The sequence below is a fragment of the Bos taurus genome, chromosome 4 (assembly GCF_002263795.3).
Source record: "Bos taurus isolate L1 Dominette 01449 registration number 42190680 breed Hereford chromosome 4, ARS-UCD2.0, whole genome shotgun sequence".
In the NCBI taxonomy this organism is placed as follows: domain Eukaryota; kingdom Metazoa; phylum Chordata; class Mammalia; order Artiodactyla; family Bovidae; genus Bos; species Bos taurus.
In genome coordinates, this window is record NC_037331.1 from 71,944,833 (window position 1) to 71,967,390 (window position 22,558).

The window sequence follows — 22,558 nt, forward strand, 5'->3', positions numbered from 1 at the left end:
CCATCCACAGTGATTTTGGAACCCCCAAAAATAAAGTCTGTCACTGTTTCCACTGTTTCCCTATATATTTGCCATGAAGTGATGGGACCAGTCACATCCACAACTGGGTATTGTTTTTGCTTTGGCTCCATCCCTTCATTCTTTCTGGAGTTATTTCCAGATCTCCACTGATCTCCAGTAGTATATTGGGCACCTACTGACCTGGGGAGTTCATCTTTCAGTGTCCTATCATTTTGCCTTTTCATACGGTTCATGGGATTCTCAAGGCAAGAATACTGAAGTGGTTTGCCATTCCCTTCTCCAGTGGACCACATTCTGTCAGACCTCTCCACCATGACCCTCCCATCTTAGGTGGCCCCACAGGGCATGGCTTAGTTTCATCGAGTTAGACACTGTGCTGCTAGCGTGATTAGATTGACTAGTTTTCTGTGATTATGGTTTCAGTGTGTCTGCCCTCTGATGCCCTCTTGCAACACCTACCGTCTTACTTGGGTTTCTCTTACCTTGGATGTGGGGTATCTCTTCACAGCTGCTCCAGCAAAGCACAGCCGCTGCTCCTTACCTTGGATGAGGGGTATCTGCTCACCGCCGCCCCTCCCGACCTTGAACGTGGAATAGCTCCTCTAGGCCCTCCGGTGGCCGCAGAGCCACCACTCCTTGGACGTAGGGTTGCTCCTCCCGGCCGCCACCCCTAGCCTCAGGCAGGAGGTAGCTCTTCCTGGCTGCCACCCCTGACCTCGGACGTGGAGATAGAAGCAAGGTCCAATGCTGTAAAGAGCAATATCGCATAGGAACCTGGAATGTCAGGTCCATGAATCAAATTGGAAGTGGTCAAACAGGAGATGGCAAGAGTGAATGTTGACATTCTAGGAATCAGCGAACTAAAACGGACTGGAATGGGTGAATTTAATTCAGATGACCATTATATCTACTACTGCAGGCAAGAATCCCTCAGAAGAAATGGAGTAGCCATCATGGTCAACAAGAGTTCAAAATGCAGTAGTTGAATGCAATCTCAAAAACGACAGAATGATCTCTGTTCGTTTCCAAGGCAAACCATTCAATATCACAGTAATCCAAATCTATGCCCCAACCAGTAATGCTGACGAAGCTGAAGTTGAATGGTTCTATGAAGACCAAAAGACCTTTTAGAACTAACACCCAAAAAAGATGTCCTTTTCATTATAGGGGACTGGAATGCAAAAGTAGGAAGTCAAGAAACATCTGGAGTAATAGGCAAATTTGGCGTTGGAATACAGAATGAAGCAGGGAAAAGACTAATAGAGTTTTGCCAAGAAAATGCACTGGTCATAGAAAACACCCTCTTTCAACAACACAAGAGAAGACGCTACACATGGACATCACCAGATGGTCAACACCGAAATCAGATTGATTATATTCTTTGCAGCCAAAGATGGAGAAGCTCTACACAGCCAAAAAAACAAGACCAGGAGCTGACTGTGGCTCAGATCATGAACTCCTTATTGCCAAATTCAGACTTAAATTGAAGAAAGTAGGGAAAACCACTAGACCATTCAGGTATGACCTAAATCAAATCTCTTATGATTATACATTGGAATTGAGAAATAGATTTAAGGGACTAGATCTGATAGATAGAGTGCCTGATGAACCATGGACTGAGGTTCACGACATTCTATAGGAGACAGGGATCAAGACCATCCCCATGGAAAAGAAATGCAAAAAAGCAAAATGGCTGTCTGAGGAGGCCTTACAAATAGCTGTGAAAAGAAGAGAAGCGAAAAGCAAAGGAGAAAAGGAAAGATATAAGCATCTGAATGCAGAGTTCCAAAGAATAGCAAGAAGAGATAAGAAAGCCTTCCTCAGAGATCAATGCAAAGAAATAGAGGAAAACATCAGAATGGAAAAGACTAGAGATCTCTTCAAGAAAATTAGAGATACCAAGGGAACATTTCATGCAAAGACGGGCACGATAAAGGACAGAAATAGTATGGACCTATCCAGTACTCTTGCCTGGAAAATCCCAAGGACAGAGGAGCCTGGTAGGCTGCAGTCCATGGGGTCGTGAAGAGTTGGACACGACTGAGCGACTTCACTTTCACTTTTCACTTTCATGCATTGGAGAAGGAAATGGCAACCCACTCCAGTGTTCTTGCCTGGAGAATCCCAGGGATGGGGGAGCATAGTGGGCTGCCGGCTATGGGGTCGCACAGAGTTGGACACGATTGAAGTGATTTAGTAGCAGCAGCAGCAACAGAAGCAGAAGATATTAGAAGAGGTGGCAAGAATACACAGAAAACTGTACAAAAAAGAGCTTCACGACCAAGATAATCACGATGGTGTGATCACTCACCTAGAGCCAGACATCCTGGAATGTGAAGTCAAGTGGGCCTTAGAAAGCATCATTACGAACAAAGCTAGTGGAGGTGATGGAATTCCAGTGGAGCTATTTCAAATCCTGGAAGATGATGCTGTGAAAGTGCTGCACTCAATATGCCAGCAAATTTGGAAAACTCAGCAGTGGCCACAGGACTGGAAAAGGTCCGTTTTCATTCCAATCCCAAACAAAGGCAATGCCAAAGAATGCTCAAACTACTGCACAATTGCACTCATCTCACACACTAGTAAAGTAATGCTCAAAATTCTCCAAGCCAGGCTTCAGCAATACGTGAAAGCGTGAACTTCCAGATGTTCAAGCTGGTTTTAGAAAAGGCAGAGGAACCAGAGACCAAATTGCCAACATCTGCTGGATCGTGGAAAAAGCAAGAGAGTTCCAGAGGAACATCTATTTCTGCTTTATTGACTATGCCAAAGCCTTTGACTGTGAGGATCACAATAAACTGTAGGAAATTCTGAAAGAGATGGGAATACCAGACCACCTGACCTGCCCCTTGAGAAACCTATATGCAGGTCAGGAAGCAACAGTTAGAACTGGACATGGAACAACAGACTGGTTCCAAATAGGAAAAGGAGTTTGTCAAGGCTGTATATTGTCACCCTGCTTATTTAACTTCTCTGCAGAGTACATCATGAGAAATGCTGGGCTGGAAGAAGCACAAGCTGGAATCAATATGGCCAGGAGAAATATCAATAACTTCAGATATGCAGATGACACCACCCTTATGGCAGAAAGTGAAGAGGAACCAAAAAGCCTCTTGGTGAAAAGTGAAAGTGGAGAGTGAAAAAGTTGGCTTAAAGCTCAAAATTCAGAAAACGAAGATCATGACATCTGGTCCCATCACTTTATGGGAAATAGATGGGGAAACACTGGAAATAGTGTCAGACTTTAGTTTTCTGGGCTCCAAAATCACTGCAGATGGTGACTGCAGCCATGAAATTAAAAGACACTTACTCCTTGGAAGAAAAGTTATGACAAACCTAGATAGCCTATTCAAAAGCAGAGACATTACTTTGCCAACAAAGGTCTGTCTAGTCAAGGCTATGGTTTTTCCTGTGGTCATGTATGGATGTGAGAATTGGACTGTGAAGAAGGCTGAGCGCTGAAGAATTGATGCTTTTGAACTGTGGTGTTGGAGAAGACTCTGGAGAGTCCTTTGGACTGCAAGGAGGTCCAACCAGTCCATTCTGAAGATCAGCCCTGGGATTTCTTTGGAAGGAATGATGCTAAAGCTGAAACTCCAGTACTTTGGCCACCTCATGCGAAGAGTTGACTCATTGTAAAAGACTCTTGTGCTGGGAGGGATTAGGGGCAGGAGGAGAAGGGGATGACAGAGGATGAGATGGTTGGATGGCATCACTGACTCGAAGGATGTGAATCTGAGTGAACTCCGGGAGTTGGACAGGGAGTTGGACAGGGAGGCCTGGCGTGCTGCGACTCATGGGGTTGCAAAAAGTCAGACACGACTGAGCAACTGAACTGAACTGATGGGACTAGATGCCGTGATCTTAGTTTTCTGAATGTTGAGTCTTAAGCCAACATTTTCACTCTCCTCTTTCACTTTCATCAAGAGGCTCTTTAGTTCTTCTTCGCTTTTTGCCATAAGGGTGGTGCATACCTGAGGTTATTGATATTTCTCCTGGCAATCTTGATTCCAGCTTGTGCTTCTTCCAGCCCAGCGTTTCTCATGATGTACTCTGCATAGAAGTTAAATAAGCTGAGTGACAGTATACAGCCTTGACATACTCATTTCCCTATTTGGAACCAGTCTGTTGTTCCATGTCCAGTTCTGTTGCTTCCTGACCTGCATGCAGATTTCTCAAGAGGCAAGTCAGGTGGTCTGGTATTCCCATCTCTTTAAGAATTTTTCACAGTTTTTTGTGATTAAGTGTATAGTGTCTTAAAAAGAAAGAATAACACCTTAACTTATTCATGTTTTAACCAATCATACTTGCATCAGAAACTTTACCCACTTACTTATAATCCTTCCCTAAGGCTGCCAAATCTTTCCTGGGTGTCTGAGAACTCCTGCATCTCTTCTGGTAAATCAATGCAGAAATGCCCTCTTGGTATACATTAAAGTCAAACATGTGGTCTAGGCAGGTAAAAGTGAAAGTCGAAGTGTTAATAATTAGTCATATCTGACTCTTTCTGATCCCACGAAATGTAGCCCTTCACAATTGCTGTGCTGTTTCTCAGCATACAGACAGCTTTCTGGACTTCACTCAGGTTAACTCCTGGCATCACCATGCATGGCTCATTATTGATGGCCACCCTGAAACAATTTGAAAGCGAATGTACAAACTGAACAGAGTTCCTTGACTTTATGGCTCCAATTGTTGGGAACACCCTTGGTCGCAACATCCACTTTGTATAGTGGGTAGCGGGCCATGGGCTTCCCAAATTGAGGATCAGAATCAGCTGGTTGGAGAACTGAAAGAAAGACTGATGTCTGACGTGGAGAGCTGCTCCTGGTAGGTTTTGTCAGTGGGGATGATAAGGGTAAAGATTGTCATGGGGAAATATATTCTCAGATAAGGCACTAATTTGTTCTGGAATTCAATTAGGTACCCATTCAAAGGCCCTTAAAACCAGAAGCAAGCAGGAGTAGAAGACCTATCAGCCTAGTCGTGCTGGCATGAGAGGAGGTATTCTGTACCAGGCATATGATGGCATATGTCACAGATGGCATGAAGTCCACTGTGTAGCTACAGTTCAAGTGCTTTAAGAACAGTCACAAGGCTCTACAGCAGTGAGGATACTGAAGGCTGCAAATACAGAGAACTCAATTTAGTCTTCCAGCTATATTCTACCATGAGCCACTCCACTAAGAAATATGTAAATCCTGACTCATTATTTCCTTCAAAGCTTCAGAAAGTGAGAAACTGTTCTGAAAGCTTTCAGATGCTCTCTAGTCCAAGGTAGACAACCTCTGACTCCACAGAGTAGTGACACCAGGCATAATTGTTTGCACTACCCGCCTTTCTGCTAACAAGCTGTTCTGGGTCTGGTACTTCCCTGTATGAATCCCATATGTAACAGTTCCGGGTTGGGAAGAGTGCTCAGGCACAGGATTCCCACCTCTTGTCTCACAAATAAGATATCAAAAGATGCATTCATATGCTTCATCTTAGCATTTTCCTACTGATCCTTTTTACTGCCAAGAATGACACCTTCTGACTGAATCCCATATTCCAGGCAACAAAGTTTCCAGCAAGTGTTTCAATCTAGGTATCAGCTTGGCCAATATGAATGGAAAGGCATTCCCTCATGCTGATTTGAATGTGTCAATGCTGCTCTGTGGTAATGACACTAAGATTGCGTCTCTTACAGATAGCACAAAATTCGGTATTTTGGGGGGGGGGGATGTATTTTTCCAGTTTCTATCTTTTGACTGGAAAATGTAACACATTTATGTGTGTGTTCTCAGTCCTGTCTGACTCTTTGCAACCCCACAGACTGTATCCTGGGGCTTCCCAGGTGGCGCTAGTGGTAAAGAACCTGTCTGCCAGTGCAGCCAAAGTTTAAGCTATTTCCTGAGTCTGGAAGATCTCCTGGAGAAGGGCATGGCAATCCACTCCACTAATCTTGCCTGGAGAATCTCATGGGCATAGGAGCCTGGCGGGCTACAGTCCATAGCGTCGCAAAGAGTTGGATGTGACTGAAGTAACTTGCACGCACACATACATTTAAAATAAATCAAAGTTTTCCAGAAAACAAGCAATTATTTGAACTTCTGTTGGTATGTTTGGTGATGTGTCACAGTCCTCTTAGTCTCTTCATTTTTATTCATTCTTTTCTGTATTCCTCACTCCAGATGATCTAAACTGACATACCTTTAAGTTCACTGATTTTTCCTTTTGTCACTTTTAAATCTGCTATAGAGCCCCTCTCATCAGTCTTTTTATTTTTTTTAATTCTGGTTGTACTTTTCAGTTCCCTAATTATATTTGGTTCTTTCCTGAAATTTCTATTGGCATTCTCTATTTGATGATACATTATTCTCATACTTTAATTCTTCAGAAATGGTTTCCTATAGTTCTTTGTTCAAAGAACTATTAAACTACTGTTTTAATAGCTGATATAAAGTCTTGTGAACTTTGAAGTCTAATATCTAGCCTCCTTGGGGACAGTTTTTATTTCTTGCTTTTTTTCCTAGTGTATAGACCATATTTTTGTTTCATGTCTCGCTTATTTTTTGCACAAAACTGGACATCTTAAATAGTAATTTCCAACTTTGGAAATCACATTTCCTCCCCTCAACACAGAGTTTGTTACTGCTAGTTGTTATTGATGACAATCATGATGTTTGTTTAGTAACTTTGCTAGAATAATTTCTGTGAAGTCTTTGCTCTTTTCAGCGCAGCTTAGCTTGCCTGACTGCCTGCAAAGTCGCTTCTGTCGTGTCCGACTCTTTGCGACCCTATGGACTGCAGTCCACCAGGCTTCACTGTCCATGGGATTATCCAGGCAAGAATACTGGAGTAGGTTGTCATTTTCTTCTTCTCCAGGGTATCTTCCTGACCCAGGGATCAAATCCATTTCTCTTATATCTCCTGCACTGGGAAGCAGGTTCTTTACCACTAGCACCACCTGGGAAGCCCAGCTTAGCTTAATGGTCAGCTAATAACTGGAAAGAAGTTGCCTTAAATGCTTGGAAGCTGTAAACCTCCCTGCCCAGACTGTTGAGGAGCTGTGTGTATCTTAGGGCACACACTCAACACTGGCAGTTTACAACTCTGCCTTACACGTCACAAGAACTTCTTTCCTGAACCTTAAAATCTGCCAGAGGTGGAAGATCAGAAATTTGCATGTCTTTCTTGGGCATGCACTCAGCTCTGAGTATGTGTATGACCTAACAGAACCCTGAGAATTTGTTGGAGCTTTTCTACACCCTATGAACATCATCCCCAGATTTTCCTATTAAAACATTTTACCAAGATGTATCACCAACTCGGGTTTCCCCAGTGGCACAGCAGTAAAGAACCTGCCTGCCAATGTAGGGGACATAAAAGATGCAAGTTTGATCCCTGGGTTGGGACGATCTCCTGGAGGAGGGCATGGCAACCCACTCCAGTATTCTTGCCTGGAGAATCCCATGGAGAGAGAAGCCTGATGAGCTAGTCCATAGGGTTGCAAAGCGTTAGGACACAACCGAAGCAACTGAGCACGCACACGTATCACCACCTCAGGCAGCTGTGACACATATCACCACTTCAAGCAGCTGTGATGTTAAACAACTGTCACGACTTTTTTCAACAAATGCCTTGGGGAAAAGTCTTTTTCCATGGAGCAACATCTGAGTTAGATCACTTAATGACAAGACCTATAAATGACGCTTTTCCAGGGAGCTGCCAGATTGGCCAAATAGTGACAATTCTCTGGTAAAGAGGCTGAGGAGCTTAAAGCATTCTGCAAATTCCAAGGCCTATTAGACCACTATTTTTCATAGTTAACATAATTGTGAGGCTGTTGGTTTGTAAGGTTATTATGGAGCTGGGGACAGGAAATGGCAATAGGGCAAGTTAAAACACTACAAAGCTTGAAATTCTTACCAAGATTCAGCTGTTTTTTTTTTTTTTAATAAAAGTTCTTCAAACTGTTGCAGGTCCCTGGTTAATGCCAGAGTTCTGAAAAACTTGATTTTCACAATTTTTGCCAGTGTTCTTGTTACTTCTATGAAGGAATAGCTTTCCACATGTAGTTTTAACGGTAGAAGATATGGTTACACTAACAGCTAAGAAATGAAGTATGTCATTTGTTGAGTTAAAAGAGAAATGCTAAGAAGAAATTTAACAAATACTAATATTTAAATCTACACTGAAATGACTTAGCACTGATACAATGAAATCTATGAAATGAACCAGAAGCTCCCCATACATTTCTTCTGAGGATCAGTTTATATTCTTAATTTCTCCTTTTCAATACCTCCATTCAAAACAGGATGTTTTCTTTGCCTCAATTATTTTAGTGAAATATGCCATCCTTGACTTTTTTTATTTGCATTATTTCCAAAATCATTATTTTATTCTAAAATATACATGACTGTGTGACTCAGCTGCTCATATTTATTATAGAGTACCATCTCTTATAGAGCAACTCATGGCCCTCTATGATCTGCCCCCAAAATACTTTTCTAAGCTTTCTCAGCTACCCCACGAATATGCTATCAGATCAGACCAGATCAGATCAGTTGCTCAGTCGTGTCCAACTCTTTGCAACCCCATGAATCGAGCACGCCAGGCCTCCCTGTCTATCACCAACTCCTGGAGTTCAGACTCACGTCCATCGAGTCGGTGATGCCATCCAGCCATCTCATCCTCTGTCGTCCCCTTCTCCTCCTGCCCCCAATCCCTCCCAGCATCAGAGTCTTTTCCAATGAGTCAACTCTTCGATGAGGTGGCCAAAGTACTGGAGTTTCAGCTTTAGCATCATTCCTTCCAAAGAAACCCCAGGGCTGATCTCCTTCAGAATGGACTGGTTGGATCTCCTTGCAGTCCAAGGGACTCTCAAGAGATTTCTCCAACACCACAGCTCAAAAGCATCAATTCTTCGGTGCTCAGCCTTCTTCACAGTCCAACTCTCACATCCATACATGACCACAGGAAAAACCATAGCCTTGACTAGACTCACCTTTGTTGGCAAAATAATGCCTCTGCTTTTCAATATGCTATCTAGGTTGGTCATAACTTTCCTTCCAAGGAGTAAGCATCTTTTAATTTCATGGCTGCAGTCACCATCTGCAGTGATTTTGGAGCCCCCAAGAACAAAGTCTGACACTGTTTCACTGATTCCCCATCTATTTGCCATTAAGTGGTGGGTCCAGATGCCATGATCTTCGTTTTCTGAATGTTGAGCTTTAAGCCAACTTTTTCACTCTCCACTCTCACTTTCATCAAGAGGCTTTTGAGTTCCTCTTCACTTTCTGCCATAAGGGTGGTGTCATCTGCATATCTGAGGTTATTGACATTTCTCCCGGCAATTCTGATTTCCAGCTTGTGTTTCTTCCAGCCCAGCATTTCTCATGATGTACTCTGCATATAAGTTAAATAAACAGGGTGACAATATACAGCCTTGACGAACTCCTATTCCTATTTGGAACCAGTCTGTTGTTCCATGTCCAATTCTAACTGTTGCTTCCTGACCTGCATACAGATTTCTCAAGAGGCAGATCAGGCGGTCTGGTATTCCCATCTCTTTCAGAATTTCCCACAGTTTATTGTGATCCACACAGTCAAAGGCTTTGGCATAGTCAATAAAGCAGAAATAGATGTTCCTCTGGAACTCTCTTGCTTTTTCAATGATCCAGCGGATGTTGGCAATTTGGTCTCTGGTTCCTCTGCCTTTTCTAAAACCAGCTTGAACATCAGGAAGTTCATGGTTCACGTATTGCAGAAGCCTGGCTTGGAGAATTTTGAGCATTACTTTACTAGTGTGTGAGATGAGTGCAATTGTGTGGTAGTTTGAGCATTCTTTGGCATTGCCTTTGTTTGGGATTGGAATGAAAACTGACCTTTTCCAGTCCTATGGCCACTGCTGAGTTTTCCAAATTTGCTGGCATATTGAGTGCAGCACTTTCACAACATCATCTTTCAGGATTTGGAATAGCTCAACTGGAATTCCATCACCTCCACTAGCTTTGTTCGTAGTGATGCTTTCTAAGGCCCACTTGACTTCACATTCCAGGATATCTGGCTCTAGGTCAGTGATCACCCCATCGTGATTATCTGGGTCGTGAAGATCTTTTTTGTAGTTCTTCTGTGTATTCTTGCCATCTCTTCTTAGTATCTTCTGCTTCTGTTAGGTCCATACCATTTCTGTCCTTTATCAAGCCCATCTTTGCATGAAATGTAAATATGCTATACTCCAGGCAAATTCTTACCCTTTCCCAAATCTATCCTTTGAGCGTTCTTAAGTTGCTTTATCCAGTTCCAAATAAGCAGAATCCTACTGTACTTCTAAAATGAGCCAGAAGTCTGTCCCATAACCTCATTATTCCTCTCTTCCTCTTCTTTGTGAGAAACATGTTTTGCTCCTGTAGCTTATTATACACTGCATCTCTCTCGGACTGCCCACAGGGCAGTGAGCACATTTGTTTGCCTCTGCATTGCCCTTACACATATAGACACGTATCTCAAGGAACATCTTGGCACTGAAGTAACACATGAAATTTGTCTTTAAGTAGAGTACTAATATTTGTCACTTTTAAACAAGTAAAAATAATTACTATCTAACTTGGCATGCCACAAAATCTGAAACTATAGTTTCAGAAGTTACTAGGTATACAAAAAAATTGTTGCGCCAATTCCAACATACGTTGGTTAAATAAAACTAAACAAATTTCTTTTCTGGAAAACTTTTTAGAAACTTTACCCTCTAATATGCATGATCAAGTCTTCAATTTAGCATTACTCTCCAAACAGCTAGTCACACTTTTTTTGTGCTGAACATCCCAAGGGCCTAGTGTTCAGGAGAACACATCTGGAAAATGCTTATCTAATTCTTTATTTAAAATAGTAAGTAAAGTGCTCTATTCTTTGTCCTTTTATTCAGGTTTAAAACCTAACTACTATCTTTTTATTACTTAATCAGCTAGAATTAAGTTCTACTGTAAAACAAGAAACCCCAAAAGGAACAAAAGCTTGAATGTGTGGCAATGGTTCTCTTCAGTATATATTACAAAAACTTATTTAGAAGAAAATAACTTATAATAGAACAAAGTTAGTGGAGGCAATGGAATTCCAGTTGAGCTGTTTCAAATCCTAAAAGATGATGCTGGTAAGGTGCTACATTCAATATGCCAGCAAATTTGGAAAACTCAGTAGTGGTCACAGGACTGGAAAAGGTCAGTTTTCATTTCAATCCCAAAGAATGGCAATGCCAAAGACTGTTCTAACTACTGCACAATTGCACTCATCTCACAGCTATCAAAGTAATGCTGAAAATCCTCCAAGCCAGGCTTCAACAGTATGTGAACCATGAACTTCCAGATGTTCAAGTTGGATTTAGAAAAGGCAGAGGAACCAGAGACCAAATTGCTGACATCTGCTGTCATCAAAAAAGCAAGCGAGTTCCAGAAAAACATCTACTTCTGCTTTAATGACTATGCCAAAGCCTTTGACTGTATGGATTACAACAGCTGTGGAAAATTCTTGACATGGCAGTATCAGACACCTTACCTGCCTCCTGCAAAACCTGTATGCAGGTCAAGAAGCAACAGTTAGAAGCAGATATGGAACAACAGACTTGTTCCAAATTGGGAAAGGAGTATGCCAAGGCTGCATACTGTCACCTTGCTTATTTAACCTCTATGCAGAGTACATCATGCAGAATGCCCGGCTGGATGACTGGAATAAAGGTTGCTGGGAGAAATATCAATAACCTCAGATATGCAGATGACACCACCCTTATGGCAGAAAGTGAAGAACTACAGAGCCTCTTGATGAAGGTAAAAGAGGAGAGGGAAAAGTTTGGCTTAAAAATTAACATTCAAACAACTAAGATCATGGTATCCAGTCCCATCACTTCATGGCAAATAGATGAGGAAACAATGCAAACAGTGACAGACTTTATTTTCTTGGGCTCCAAAATCACTACAGATGATGACTGCAGCCATGAAATTAAAACACCTGCTCCTTGGAAGAAAAGCTATGACCAACCAACCTAGACAGCATATTAAAAAGCAGAGACATTACTTTGCCAACAAAGGTCCATCTAGTCAAAGCTATGGTTTTTGCAGTAGTCATGTATGGATGTGAGGGTTGGACTATAAAGCAAGCTGAGCGTTGAAGAATTGATAACTTTTGAACTGTGGTGTTGGAGAAGCCTCTTGAGAGTCCCTTGGATTGCAATGAGATCCAACCAGTCCATCCGAAAAGAAATCAGCCCTGAATATTCATTGAAAGGACTGATGCTGAAGCTCAAATGCCAATACTTTGGCCACCATATGCGAAGAACTAACTCCTTAGAAAAGACCATGATGCTGGGAAAGGCTGAAGGCAGGAGAAGGGAACTACAGAGGATGAGATGGTTAGATGGCATCACCGACACAGTGGACATGAGTTTGAGCAAGCTCCAGGAGTTGGTGATGGACAGGGAAGCCTGGTGTGGGCAGTCCATGGAGTGGCAAAGAGTCAGACATGACTGTGTGATTGAACAATGACTTACAGTGCTTGCTAAGAAACAGACTTCACTCTGTGTAACAGGCTCCAGTTTCATCCACCTCATTAGAACTGATTCAAATGTATTCCTTTTAATGGCTGCATAATACTCCATTGTGTTTATGTACCACAGCTTTCTTATCCATTCATCTGCTGATGGACACCTAGGTTGCTTCCATGTCCTGGTGCACTGAGATGATCCAGAGGGATGGTACGCGGAGGGGGGAGGGAGGAGGGTTCAGGATGGGGAACACGTGTATACCTGTGGCAGATTCATGTTGATGTATGGCAAAACCAATACAATATTGTAAAGTAAAAAAATAAAAATAAAAAAATGCAAAAAAGAAAAGAGAGACAGCTAGGCTCCACCCCCAGATTCTTTATAAAATCTAGAGTGGAGCCGAGAATTTGCATTTCAAATAAGCCTCCAGGTGATGCTGAGTCTGTTGATAGAGGGACCACACTCTGACATAAGGATTTCCTCTCTCAAGTAACATGAAATCTTGAGAGTAGTTCAAACACTCCAGAATTACCAGAAACATCAGTTCTTCTAACTTGCTGCTCCATCCTCCTAGTTCATGAGCTTCATCCTCAAAGTTACTTCATGATCCAAGGAGACTGCTCAGATTCTAACCACCAGGTTAGCTTCTAGGCAACAGGAAAAGGACAGGATAAAAGGATACATCTCCAGTCTAAGTCAGCTCCTTTAAAGGAGCCTTACTTTGCAAAATCTAGTCAAAAAGCTTAAACTAAAAAGCAAAATGATAAATGTATCTTTTAGCCAAGAACACTGCCATCCTAAACAAAACTGTTACATATTACTAAGGAAGAAAGGAAGATTAGATTTTTGAATAGGCATTTAGAGACTCTAACATACTACTTTAGTCTACATATCACCAAGCTCCAATCACCAAGTCAAACAAAACTTGGCCTATTTCATAAATCTGACCCATATGTTTCATCACTTTTTCTCTTTCTGTAGATCTTACTTTCATCACAGCTCACCTACTTTACCATAATATCCTTTTGATCACTCTCCCTACCTCTTATCCTGGTAGTAGGTAAAAGATGGATTTTGAGGGAGCCAAAGTGGTCTAAAATTCTTCAATAGCTCCACATTTCCTACAAAATTATAAGGTATGAGGTATTTTAGTATTTCATGTTATATCCCCCATATGACTATTCTCTATTAAACACAAGAAACTGCTTCTCCCCTCAGTGCTCTCATCATGCTTTCTCTGCTAAGAAGGTACTCTTGATCCTCCTTCACCTTTACTACTCATCCTTTACGATTTAACTATGGTAGTACCTCCTCCAGAAAGGTTTCCATGACACCCCTCTTCCACAGGATGAATATCCCTTCTGTGTAATCACATAAAATCTGTCCAGAGCTATCATTAGATATTCTACATTGTATTATGAAGATCTGTTTAGATCTCCAACATTCTCAACATATGTATGTGCTTTTAAGTGTAAGGACCACATTAAATTTATCTTTATATTCCCAGAACTGGGAATAAAGCAGATGCCAACTACCATCTGTTAAACAAAAGTTAGCACCCTTCATCGTGAGCTGGCCTACATACTGTAATTCTGTATAGAACCTGTCCAACAATCTAATAATCTTTTCTATTACAAGTAATATAGGCTGATTATGCAATTTCAAAAAGTAACTACAGACATAAAATCCTTTCTTAACAACTCCAGTTAAATGAAATTTCAAAGTATACATTTTTTTTTTGCATAGCCAAACATCTTTTATTTTTCACAACTAGAATACCAAAGATACAACCCAACTAGCTCCAGAACACTTTCAGATTTTTATTTAACCAAACTAAACAAAGGTTTTAAAAGGAACATCTGCAATAACAAAAGAATACTAATCTATCAATCAAAGCTGGCTTCACCATTTCTTGTCTTTTCCTTATCTTTATCCAAGTTCTTCACCTTTAATTCTTCTTCCTCTTTTTTGGGGATGTATTCAGTATCTTTCTCTGAGTTTGGCATTGATTTTCCCTTTGGTAGCAAGAAACAGTCAGCATTCAAAACCTGCTCGGCAGTCATTGAACTTCTACAACAGATCAAGCTACAGAGGAGGGATTTGACATTATCATCCTGCAAGAAAAAAGAGATGTTACAAAGCAAAAATAAAATCAAAATGAATAAAAGGACAAACTTGTAAAAAGGAGTACCTAATTCAAAAATGATTTCAATTAATGATACAGAGCTAAAGTCAATTTTTCCCATTTTTTTAAAAGCTTTTTACCAAAATCAACTAGTTTTTATTGGAAAGGGATTAATCTAGTATTAAAACAATGGAATCAAATGACAGGGGGGTAATGCAGAAGGGAAAAGAAAAGAATCACAACTGAAATATTTATCAAAAACAAGTGAAATTCCCAAAAAAACACCTAAGATTTTTTTACTTTCCATTTTCCCTTTTTTTAGGGGACTAGTCAGAATTTGACACTGAAAATTTTACATTGAAGTGCCTCTGTCTGAAATAGTAGCCTCCTTTACTTGGTCAACTGCTTTTGGTTTCACTTATGAAATGATCTCTTGAAACACATGCACCACCACTAACATTATAATGATCATTATGGAGGTCAGAATTCATTATGTATCAGGATTTCAAAGAATGTTATTTTGTGTTATCACATGTTAATAACACTATAATGTTGTTCTTCCATTAATTCCACCACCCAAAGTATGCTTTTTGTTTTTTGTTCCCTATGGATGACTCTAATGAGAGCACATTTCATATGGAATAAAAATTACCTATTTACTCCTAGTGTCCTCTAAGGAGTATAAGACCAGAAATTCTACTTTCTCATTTCATCCCCAACAATGAGCACAGTGATAGAGCAGGTATTCAGTTTCCATCTGGTAACTGAATGAATGTCAATGCCCATACTGCATTCTACAGAGTATGTTTTTAAACATATTTAAAATGTTTAAGATACTGAGAGAGTCAATTCATTGGCAGGTTGATAAGAAGTCCAGGGGTCCCCAAGGAGAGAAGGGTCTGGGATTCTTGAGGAGATAGGGGTCTGGAATTCTCAAGGAGAAGGAAAGAACAAACCCTTTTCCCTCTACATTCCTTAGTCTTAGTCACATAAAACGTTTTTAATCTTTAAGCCTGATGTATCTATAACTGATGATCACACAACAAACAACTCAGTTTAAACTCTGTACTAAGGATTATATAACAACAATGTATCCTGCTTGAGGACAGTTTCTCCTTCCTGAAAACCTTCTGGCTAATCCTATTACCTTAAAATGTAAATTATGGGAGTGGGTCTAGTAAGATCTTTACAACCTCCAGATATTCTTTTGATTTACTGTAATAACTAATTAAAAAGCATGTAAAGTGAAGTCGCTCAGTCGTGTCCGACTCTTTGCGACCCCATGGACTGCAGCCCACCAGGCTCCTCTGTCCACAGGATTCTCCAAGCAAGAATACTGGAGTGGGTTGCCATTTCCTTCTCCAGGGGATCTTCCCAACCCAGGAATTGAACCCAGGTTTCCTGCATTGCAGGCAGCGTCTGCCTGTGTTTGTTACATAAAAAGTATGTAACTCCCTTGCTAACACAAGCAAGGGGGTACTCTTTCTGCCCCCTTCTGATGTCTATGTCAGAAGCTTTCTCTATCTTTTATACTTCAGTAAAACTTTATTACATAAAAGCTCTGAGCAATCAAGACTCGTCTCTGGTCCCAGATTGAATTATTCTCCTCTGGAGGCGAAGAATCCCAGCGTCTTTCCTGGTTCAGCAACAACCTTTCAATAGTTATCTTTAGTATGTATTGTTTTTATTGTTTAGTCACTGTGTGTGTCTGATTCATTTGTGACCTCGTGGACTGTGGCCTGCTAGACTCCTCTGTCATGGGATTTTCCAGGTAAGGAGACTGGAGTGGGTTGTCATTTCCTTGGGATCTTCCTAAGCCAGGGACAGAACCTGTGTCTCCTGCATTGGGAGACAAATCCTTTACCACTAAGTCACCCGGAAAGCCCAATGAGATACTAGTATACATCTGTAAGAATGGCCACAACCCAAAATACTGACTGAATAGCAGTCAGGCTGTGGAGCAACTCTCATTTATTGCTGATGGCAACCAAAACTCAAAAATGGTACTTAGAAGACAGTTCTATATTATTTAAAACTACTATTAAAAACTATACTATTTAAAAATACTATTACCATATAATCCAACAATTGCACTCCAAGGAAATAAAAACTTATGTCCACACAAAAACCTGCACATGGATGTTTACTGCAGTTTCATTCATAATTTGTCAAAACCTGGAAACAACCAAGTTGTCCTTCGGTAGGTGAACGTATAAATAGACTGTGGTAGATACAGATAATGGATAAAGGCTAAGAATAAATGAACTATCAAACCATAAAAAGATGTGAAGGAATCTTACGTGCATACGATTATGTGGAAAAAAGCCAATTTTAAGAGGCTACATACTGTATGATTCCAACTACATGACATTCTGGAAAAGTCAAAACTATGGAGACAAGAAAAATATCAGGCTTCAGGGGTTTGGAGAAAGTAGAGATTAACAGGTAGACTATAGAGGATTTTTAGGGCAGTGAAAATACTCTGTATATTAATGGTAGATACATGGCATTATACATGTGTTCAAACTTTAAGAATGTACCACACTAAGAGTAAGCCCTAATATAAATGATGGACTTAAGGCAACAACGATGTGTCAATGGAGGTATCAACTGCAACAAATAACTCTGGGAGGGAATGTTGATAATGGATAAACTGTGTGTAAGAGAGAAGGAGATACATGGGAAATCTCTACCTTCTATTCACTTTTTCTATAAATCTTAAAATTGCTCTTAAAGCCATAAAAGCAGTTGTAAAACATAAAATAAATAATTTCTTTAAAAAAAACTGGCAAGAGAACTTTTACAGCCTGATCATTATACTTAAAAAAAAATTATTATTATTTTTTGGCTGCACTGGATCTTCATTGCTGCGTGAGACCTTTCTCTATTTGTGCTAAGAGGGGCTGTTTTCTAGTTGTGATGTGTGGGCTTCTCACTGTGCTGGCTTCTCGTTGCAGAACAAGGGCTCTAGGGCATGCGGGCTTCAGCAGTTGCAACCCACAGCCTTAGCTGCCCTGCAATATGTGAAATCTTCCCAGACCAGGGAGCAAACCCATGTCCCCTGCAATGGTAGGAGGATTTGTAACCACTGAACCACCAGGGAAGGTCATTATACTTTATAGACTTGTTTACTGCCATATTTAACCCCTTAACATCTAGTCACACTGGGGATGATTCCATTACAAAAGACTTTAATATTTTCGTGTCTTAGTTCAGATACTGTCTTTACCTGAAATGTCTAGTACTTCATTCTAACTTTCATAAAATCCTAATTCAACCTTGAAGATTCACTTCAAATAACTATGTGGTGGCATTCATGAACAGCTTCTTCCCTCCATCTTTTCCTGACAAATTAAATATTAGCTTCCACCAAACTATTTTCTTAATACTCTATATATACAGATATTGGTTGTTTACTTGTTCATATTTCTAAATGATTAATTTCTTCAATGTTTCAATCCTAAAAAGCAGACCCTAGTTCAATTCCTGATATAGAACAGATACTCAAAATATGTTGGTTGTATACATATGTATATCTCAAAGCAATATGAATAACGTAGACGTATGACAAAGAAAAGATACAGCTGCTGCTGCTGCTAAGTCGCTTCAGTCATGTCTGACTCTGTGCGACCCCACAGACGGCAGCCCACCAGGCTCCTCGGGCCCTGGGATTCTCCAGTCAAGAACACTGGAGTGGGTTGCCATTTCCCTCTCCAATGCATGAAAATGAAAAGTGAAAGTGAAGTCGCTCAGTCGTGTCCGACTCTTAGCGACCCCATGGACTGCAGCCTACTAGGTGCGTCCGTCCATGAGATTTTCCAGGCAAGAGTACTGGAGTGGGGTGCCACTGCCTTCTCTGAAAGATACAGCTAGGTACTTATAAAAAGTAGTAGAACACTAATTTTAATAAAATATTATCTTTGAAGATATAGAAACTACTGCTTTTCCTTAATTATTACACAGACTATATAATTTATTTGAAAAATTCCAGTAGTAATCTCTAGCAATAAGTTTCTGGCAATGGTGTAAGTAGGGCACTTGAATTTTTTCAGTACTTCTTTACTGGGAATGTTATTTGTATTCTTACAAAAATTAGAGGACTTCTTCAGTTAAGTAAGTTGATACTACTGCTCACACCTATATCACAGGTTTCCAACAAGTAAATGACAAAAAGGTCACATACCAAATGAAACTGATCCATCTTTGGGATTCCATCCTCATTAGTTTCAAATTCCTGATTCTGAACTGAAAGCTGTTAAAGAAATGAGAATGAATAAATTCCATACATACTAAAATACCGATCCTACAGCAAAGGCAACTCTGAAACTGTTCAGGTTCTAGAGAGAAGAGAAGAACTCAAAGAAAGCATATTAGTCCTTGCAAAACAAAAAAAACTTTCATAATAATAACTACAAAACAGTCCCTGGGGTCCCTAACATACCAATGCACACACTCTAAGCACATTTAATACTTCATTTTACAAGCAAATATATTAAAATGTAGTGGCTTATAAGGTGTTGGTTTCACCAATACTCGTACGTTAAACACAATTTATCATGCAAGTTTCCTTCTTCCCTAATACCTGTGTTCAAGAAATTCTTGTTAAAATTTTATGAATTATTAAATATGAAGAATTTCTTACATGTACAAAGATAACTCTAAATCCCATGTATCCATCACCCAGCCCTGACAACCATCAACCAATGACCACTTTTGCCCTATGTACAAATCCACGCATATTATTTTTGAGGCAAATTCTATACATCTCATAATTTTATCTCTAAATATTTTAGTAGATACTTCTAAAAGATCAAGTCTTATTTTGACATAATCACAAAATCACACTTGTTGTTCTGTCACTAAGTTGTGTCTGACTCTTTGCGAACCCAGGACCTGTAGCACACCAGGTTTTCCTGTCCTCCACTATCTCCCAGAGTTTGTTCAAACTCCTGTGCGTTGAGTCAGTGATGCTATTCAATCATCTCATCCTCTGCTGCCTGCTTCTCCTCCTGTCCTCAGTCTTTTGCAGCACCAAGGTCATTTCCAATGAACCAGCACTTTGCATCAGGTGGCCAAAGTATTGGCGCTTTAGCATCAATTCTTCCAATTATATTAAGGATTGATTTCCTTTAGGATTGACTGGTTTGATTTCCTTTCAGTCCAAGGGATTCTCTAGAGTCTTCTCCAGCACCACAATTGGAAAGCATCAATTCTGTGGTGCTCAGCCTTCTTTATGGTCAAACTCTCACATCCATACATGACTACTGGAAAAACCATAGCTTTGATTATACAGTCCTTTATTGGCAAAGTGATGTCTCTGCTTTTTTACTTGCTGTCTATATTTTTCATCGTTTTTTCTTCCAAGGAACAAGCATCTTTTAATTTCATGGCTGCAGTCACCATCCACAGTGATTTTGGCACCCAAGAAAATAAAATCTGTCACTGTTTCCACTCTTCCCTACCTATCTGCCATGAAGAGATATTTCTAAAAGATAAAGTCTTATTTTGACAGAATCACAATACATTAAAAATTAATATAAAATATCAAGTTTTCAAATTTTTAATCATCTCATACTTGCACTTTTATATCATTTAAATTCAGATCCAAATAAATTCCATATATAATAATTAAAAAATGAGCAAAGCCACTTCTAATCTCTTCCTGTTCCTCATCACTAAGTACAACTATAAAGGTTGGAGATAACATAACATATAATCAAAGGAGAGCTCCACAGGTCAAAAGAGGAAGGCAAACTGATGAAAAGTCCCAGAACTGGACTACAACATAATGACAAGGCATCTTCTGACTTTCTTTCACTAAAAAGAGATAAATTCTCATTTTGACACAATCACAGTATCACAATAAAAATTAGGAATTCTCTTTAATACACAGTTTTTTAAAAAAGATGACTCAAATAGGGTAAACTCAAAGAAAACTACATTTCTAAAAACAAAGTAAATTAATGAAATTAATGAAGACTAATGAAATGAACAAAAATTAATAACATTTATGAAAACTGAAAGCAAAGAAAAATTTTAAGTGAAAATAAGCGTAAGAAACATTACCTACACGGTAATAGAAATTTGAATAAAGGAAAATTTCTCATGCAAAACCATGGAAACAATAAGTGGCACATTCTCAACCGATAAAAAGAAAGAACTTTCAACCACAAATTCTGTATTCAGTGAAACTCTCAGGAAAGAAGGTGAAATCAAGCAGTTTTCAGATGATGGAAAACTAAAGGAATTTGTCACTGTTAAAGAATGGCTAAAGGAAATACTTCAAACAGAAAGGAAATAATTTTTCTAAAAAAGGAGTATTGGAGCATTAGAAAAGAGGAAATGACAATGTAAAGAACAGACACATGAATAAATACCAAAGACTTTCCTTCCTATCATGAGTTTCCTAAATCATATATGATGACTGAAACAGAAGTTATAACACTATTTTGATGTTCAACAGAATGATATTTAAAAGTGGGGTGGGTAAAGCAACTTAAATAGAAGGCTTCAGCACTTTGGTCAAACTGTTAAAACACTCATACCAGTAGAATAGGGGTAGACACACAACTGTGAAAAAAGCTATTATCAAAAAGACAAGGAAGAACAAGTGTTGCAGAGGGTGTGGGAAAAAAGGAACCTTGGAACCTTTGTAGACTATTGATGAGACCGTAAATTGGTGCAGCTGCTGTGTAAAACAGTAGAGAGAATCCTCAGTTAGGAACAGAACTTTTATATGACTCAGCTATTTTACTTCTGAATATTTATCCAAATAACACAAAACCACTTATTACCAGCCATGGGGATTTGGGACAAATCATCTCATTTCTCTTTACCTCAGGTTCCTCACTTATAAGGATAATGTAAGAATTAAAGTGGTTAAATACTTAAAAATAACTGATGCATGGCACACACTCCATGAGTGTTATCTACTTTTTTTAAATTTCAGGTAACTTAGAACATATTAGTAAAGTAAGGCTCAAAATTCTCCAAGCCAGGCTTCAGCAATATGTGAACCGTGGACTTCCAGATGTTCAAGCTGGTTTTAGAAAATGGAGAGGAACCAGAGATCAAATTGTCAACATCCACTGGATCATTGAAAAAGCAAGAGTTTGAAGAGGAACTAAAAAGCCTCTTGATGAAACTTAAAGAGGAGAGTGAAAAAGTTGGCTTAAAGCTCAACATTCAGAAAACGAAGATCATGGCATCTGGTCCCATCACATCATGGGAAATAGATGGGGAAACAGTGGAAACACCGTCAGACTATTTTTTGGGGCTCCAAAATCATTGCAGATAATGACTGCAGTCAGGAAATTAAAAGACGCTTACTCCTTGGAAGGAAAGTTATGACCAACCTAGATAGCATATTAAAAAGAAGAGGTATTACTTTGCCAACAAAGGTCCGTCTAGTCAAGGCTATGGTTTTTCCAGTGGTCATGTATGGATGTGAGAGTTGGACGGTGAAGAAAGCTGAGCGCTGAAGAACTGATGCTTCTGAACTGTGGTGCTAGAGAAGACTCTTTTGAGTCTCTTGGACTGCAAGGAGATCCAACCAGTCCATCCTAAAGGAGACCAGTCCTGGATGTTCATTGGAAGGACTGATGATGAAGCTGAAACTCCAATACTTTGGCCACCTCATGCGAAGAGTTGACTCACTGGAAAAGACCTTGATGATGGGAGGGATTGGGGGCAGGAGGAGAAGGGGACGACAGAGAATGAGATGGCTGGATGGCATCACTGACTCGATGCACATTGAGTTTGGGTGAACTCTGGGAGTTGGTGATGGACAGGGAGGCCTGGCATGCTGCGATTCATGGGGTCGCAAGGAGTCAGACACAACTGAGCAACTGGATTGAACTGAACTGAACTAGAACATATAGTCAGCAATGTATATA

At 39.9% G+C, this 22,558-nt stretch overlaps 1 protein-coding gene across 6 annotated transcripts in view; it reads right to left on the bottom strand.

Annotated features, from left to right (window-relative positions):
• Positions 1-14,336: 14,336 nt before the first annotated feature.
• STK31 (serine/threonine kinase 31) overlaps positions 14,337-22,558 on the bottom strand; it is an 85,410-nt gene continuing 77,188 nt past the window's right edge. For all 6 annotated transcript variants that reach the window (XM_059885905.1, XM_059885906.1, XM_059885908.1 and 3 more), the window contains 2 exons: positions 18,847-18,915; positions 14,337-14,652 (listed from right to left, as the gene is read on the bottom strand). In XM_059885905.1, coding sequence (XP_059741888.1) covers positions 14,425-14,652; positions 18,847-18,915 — 297 coding nt within the window. In that variant the 3' untranslated portion in view covers positions 14,337-14,424. The remainder of the gene's footprint in view (positions 14,653-18,846; positions 18,916-22,558) is intronic.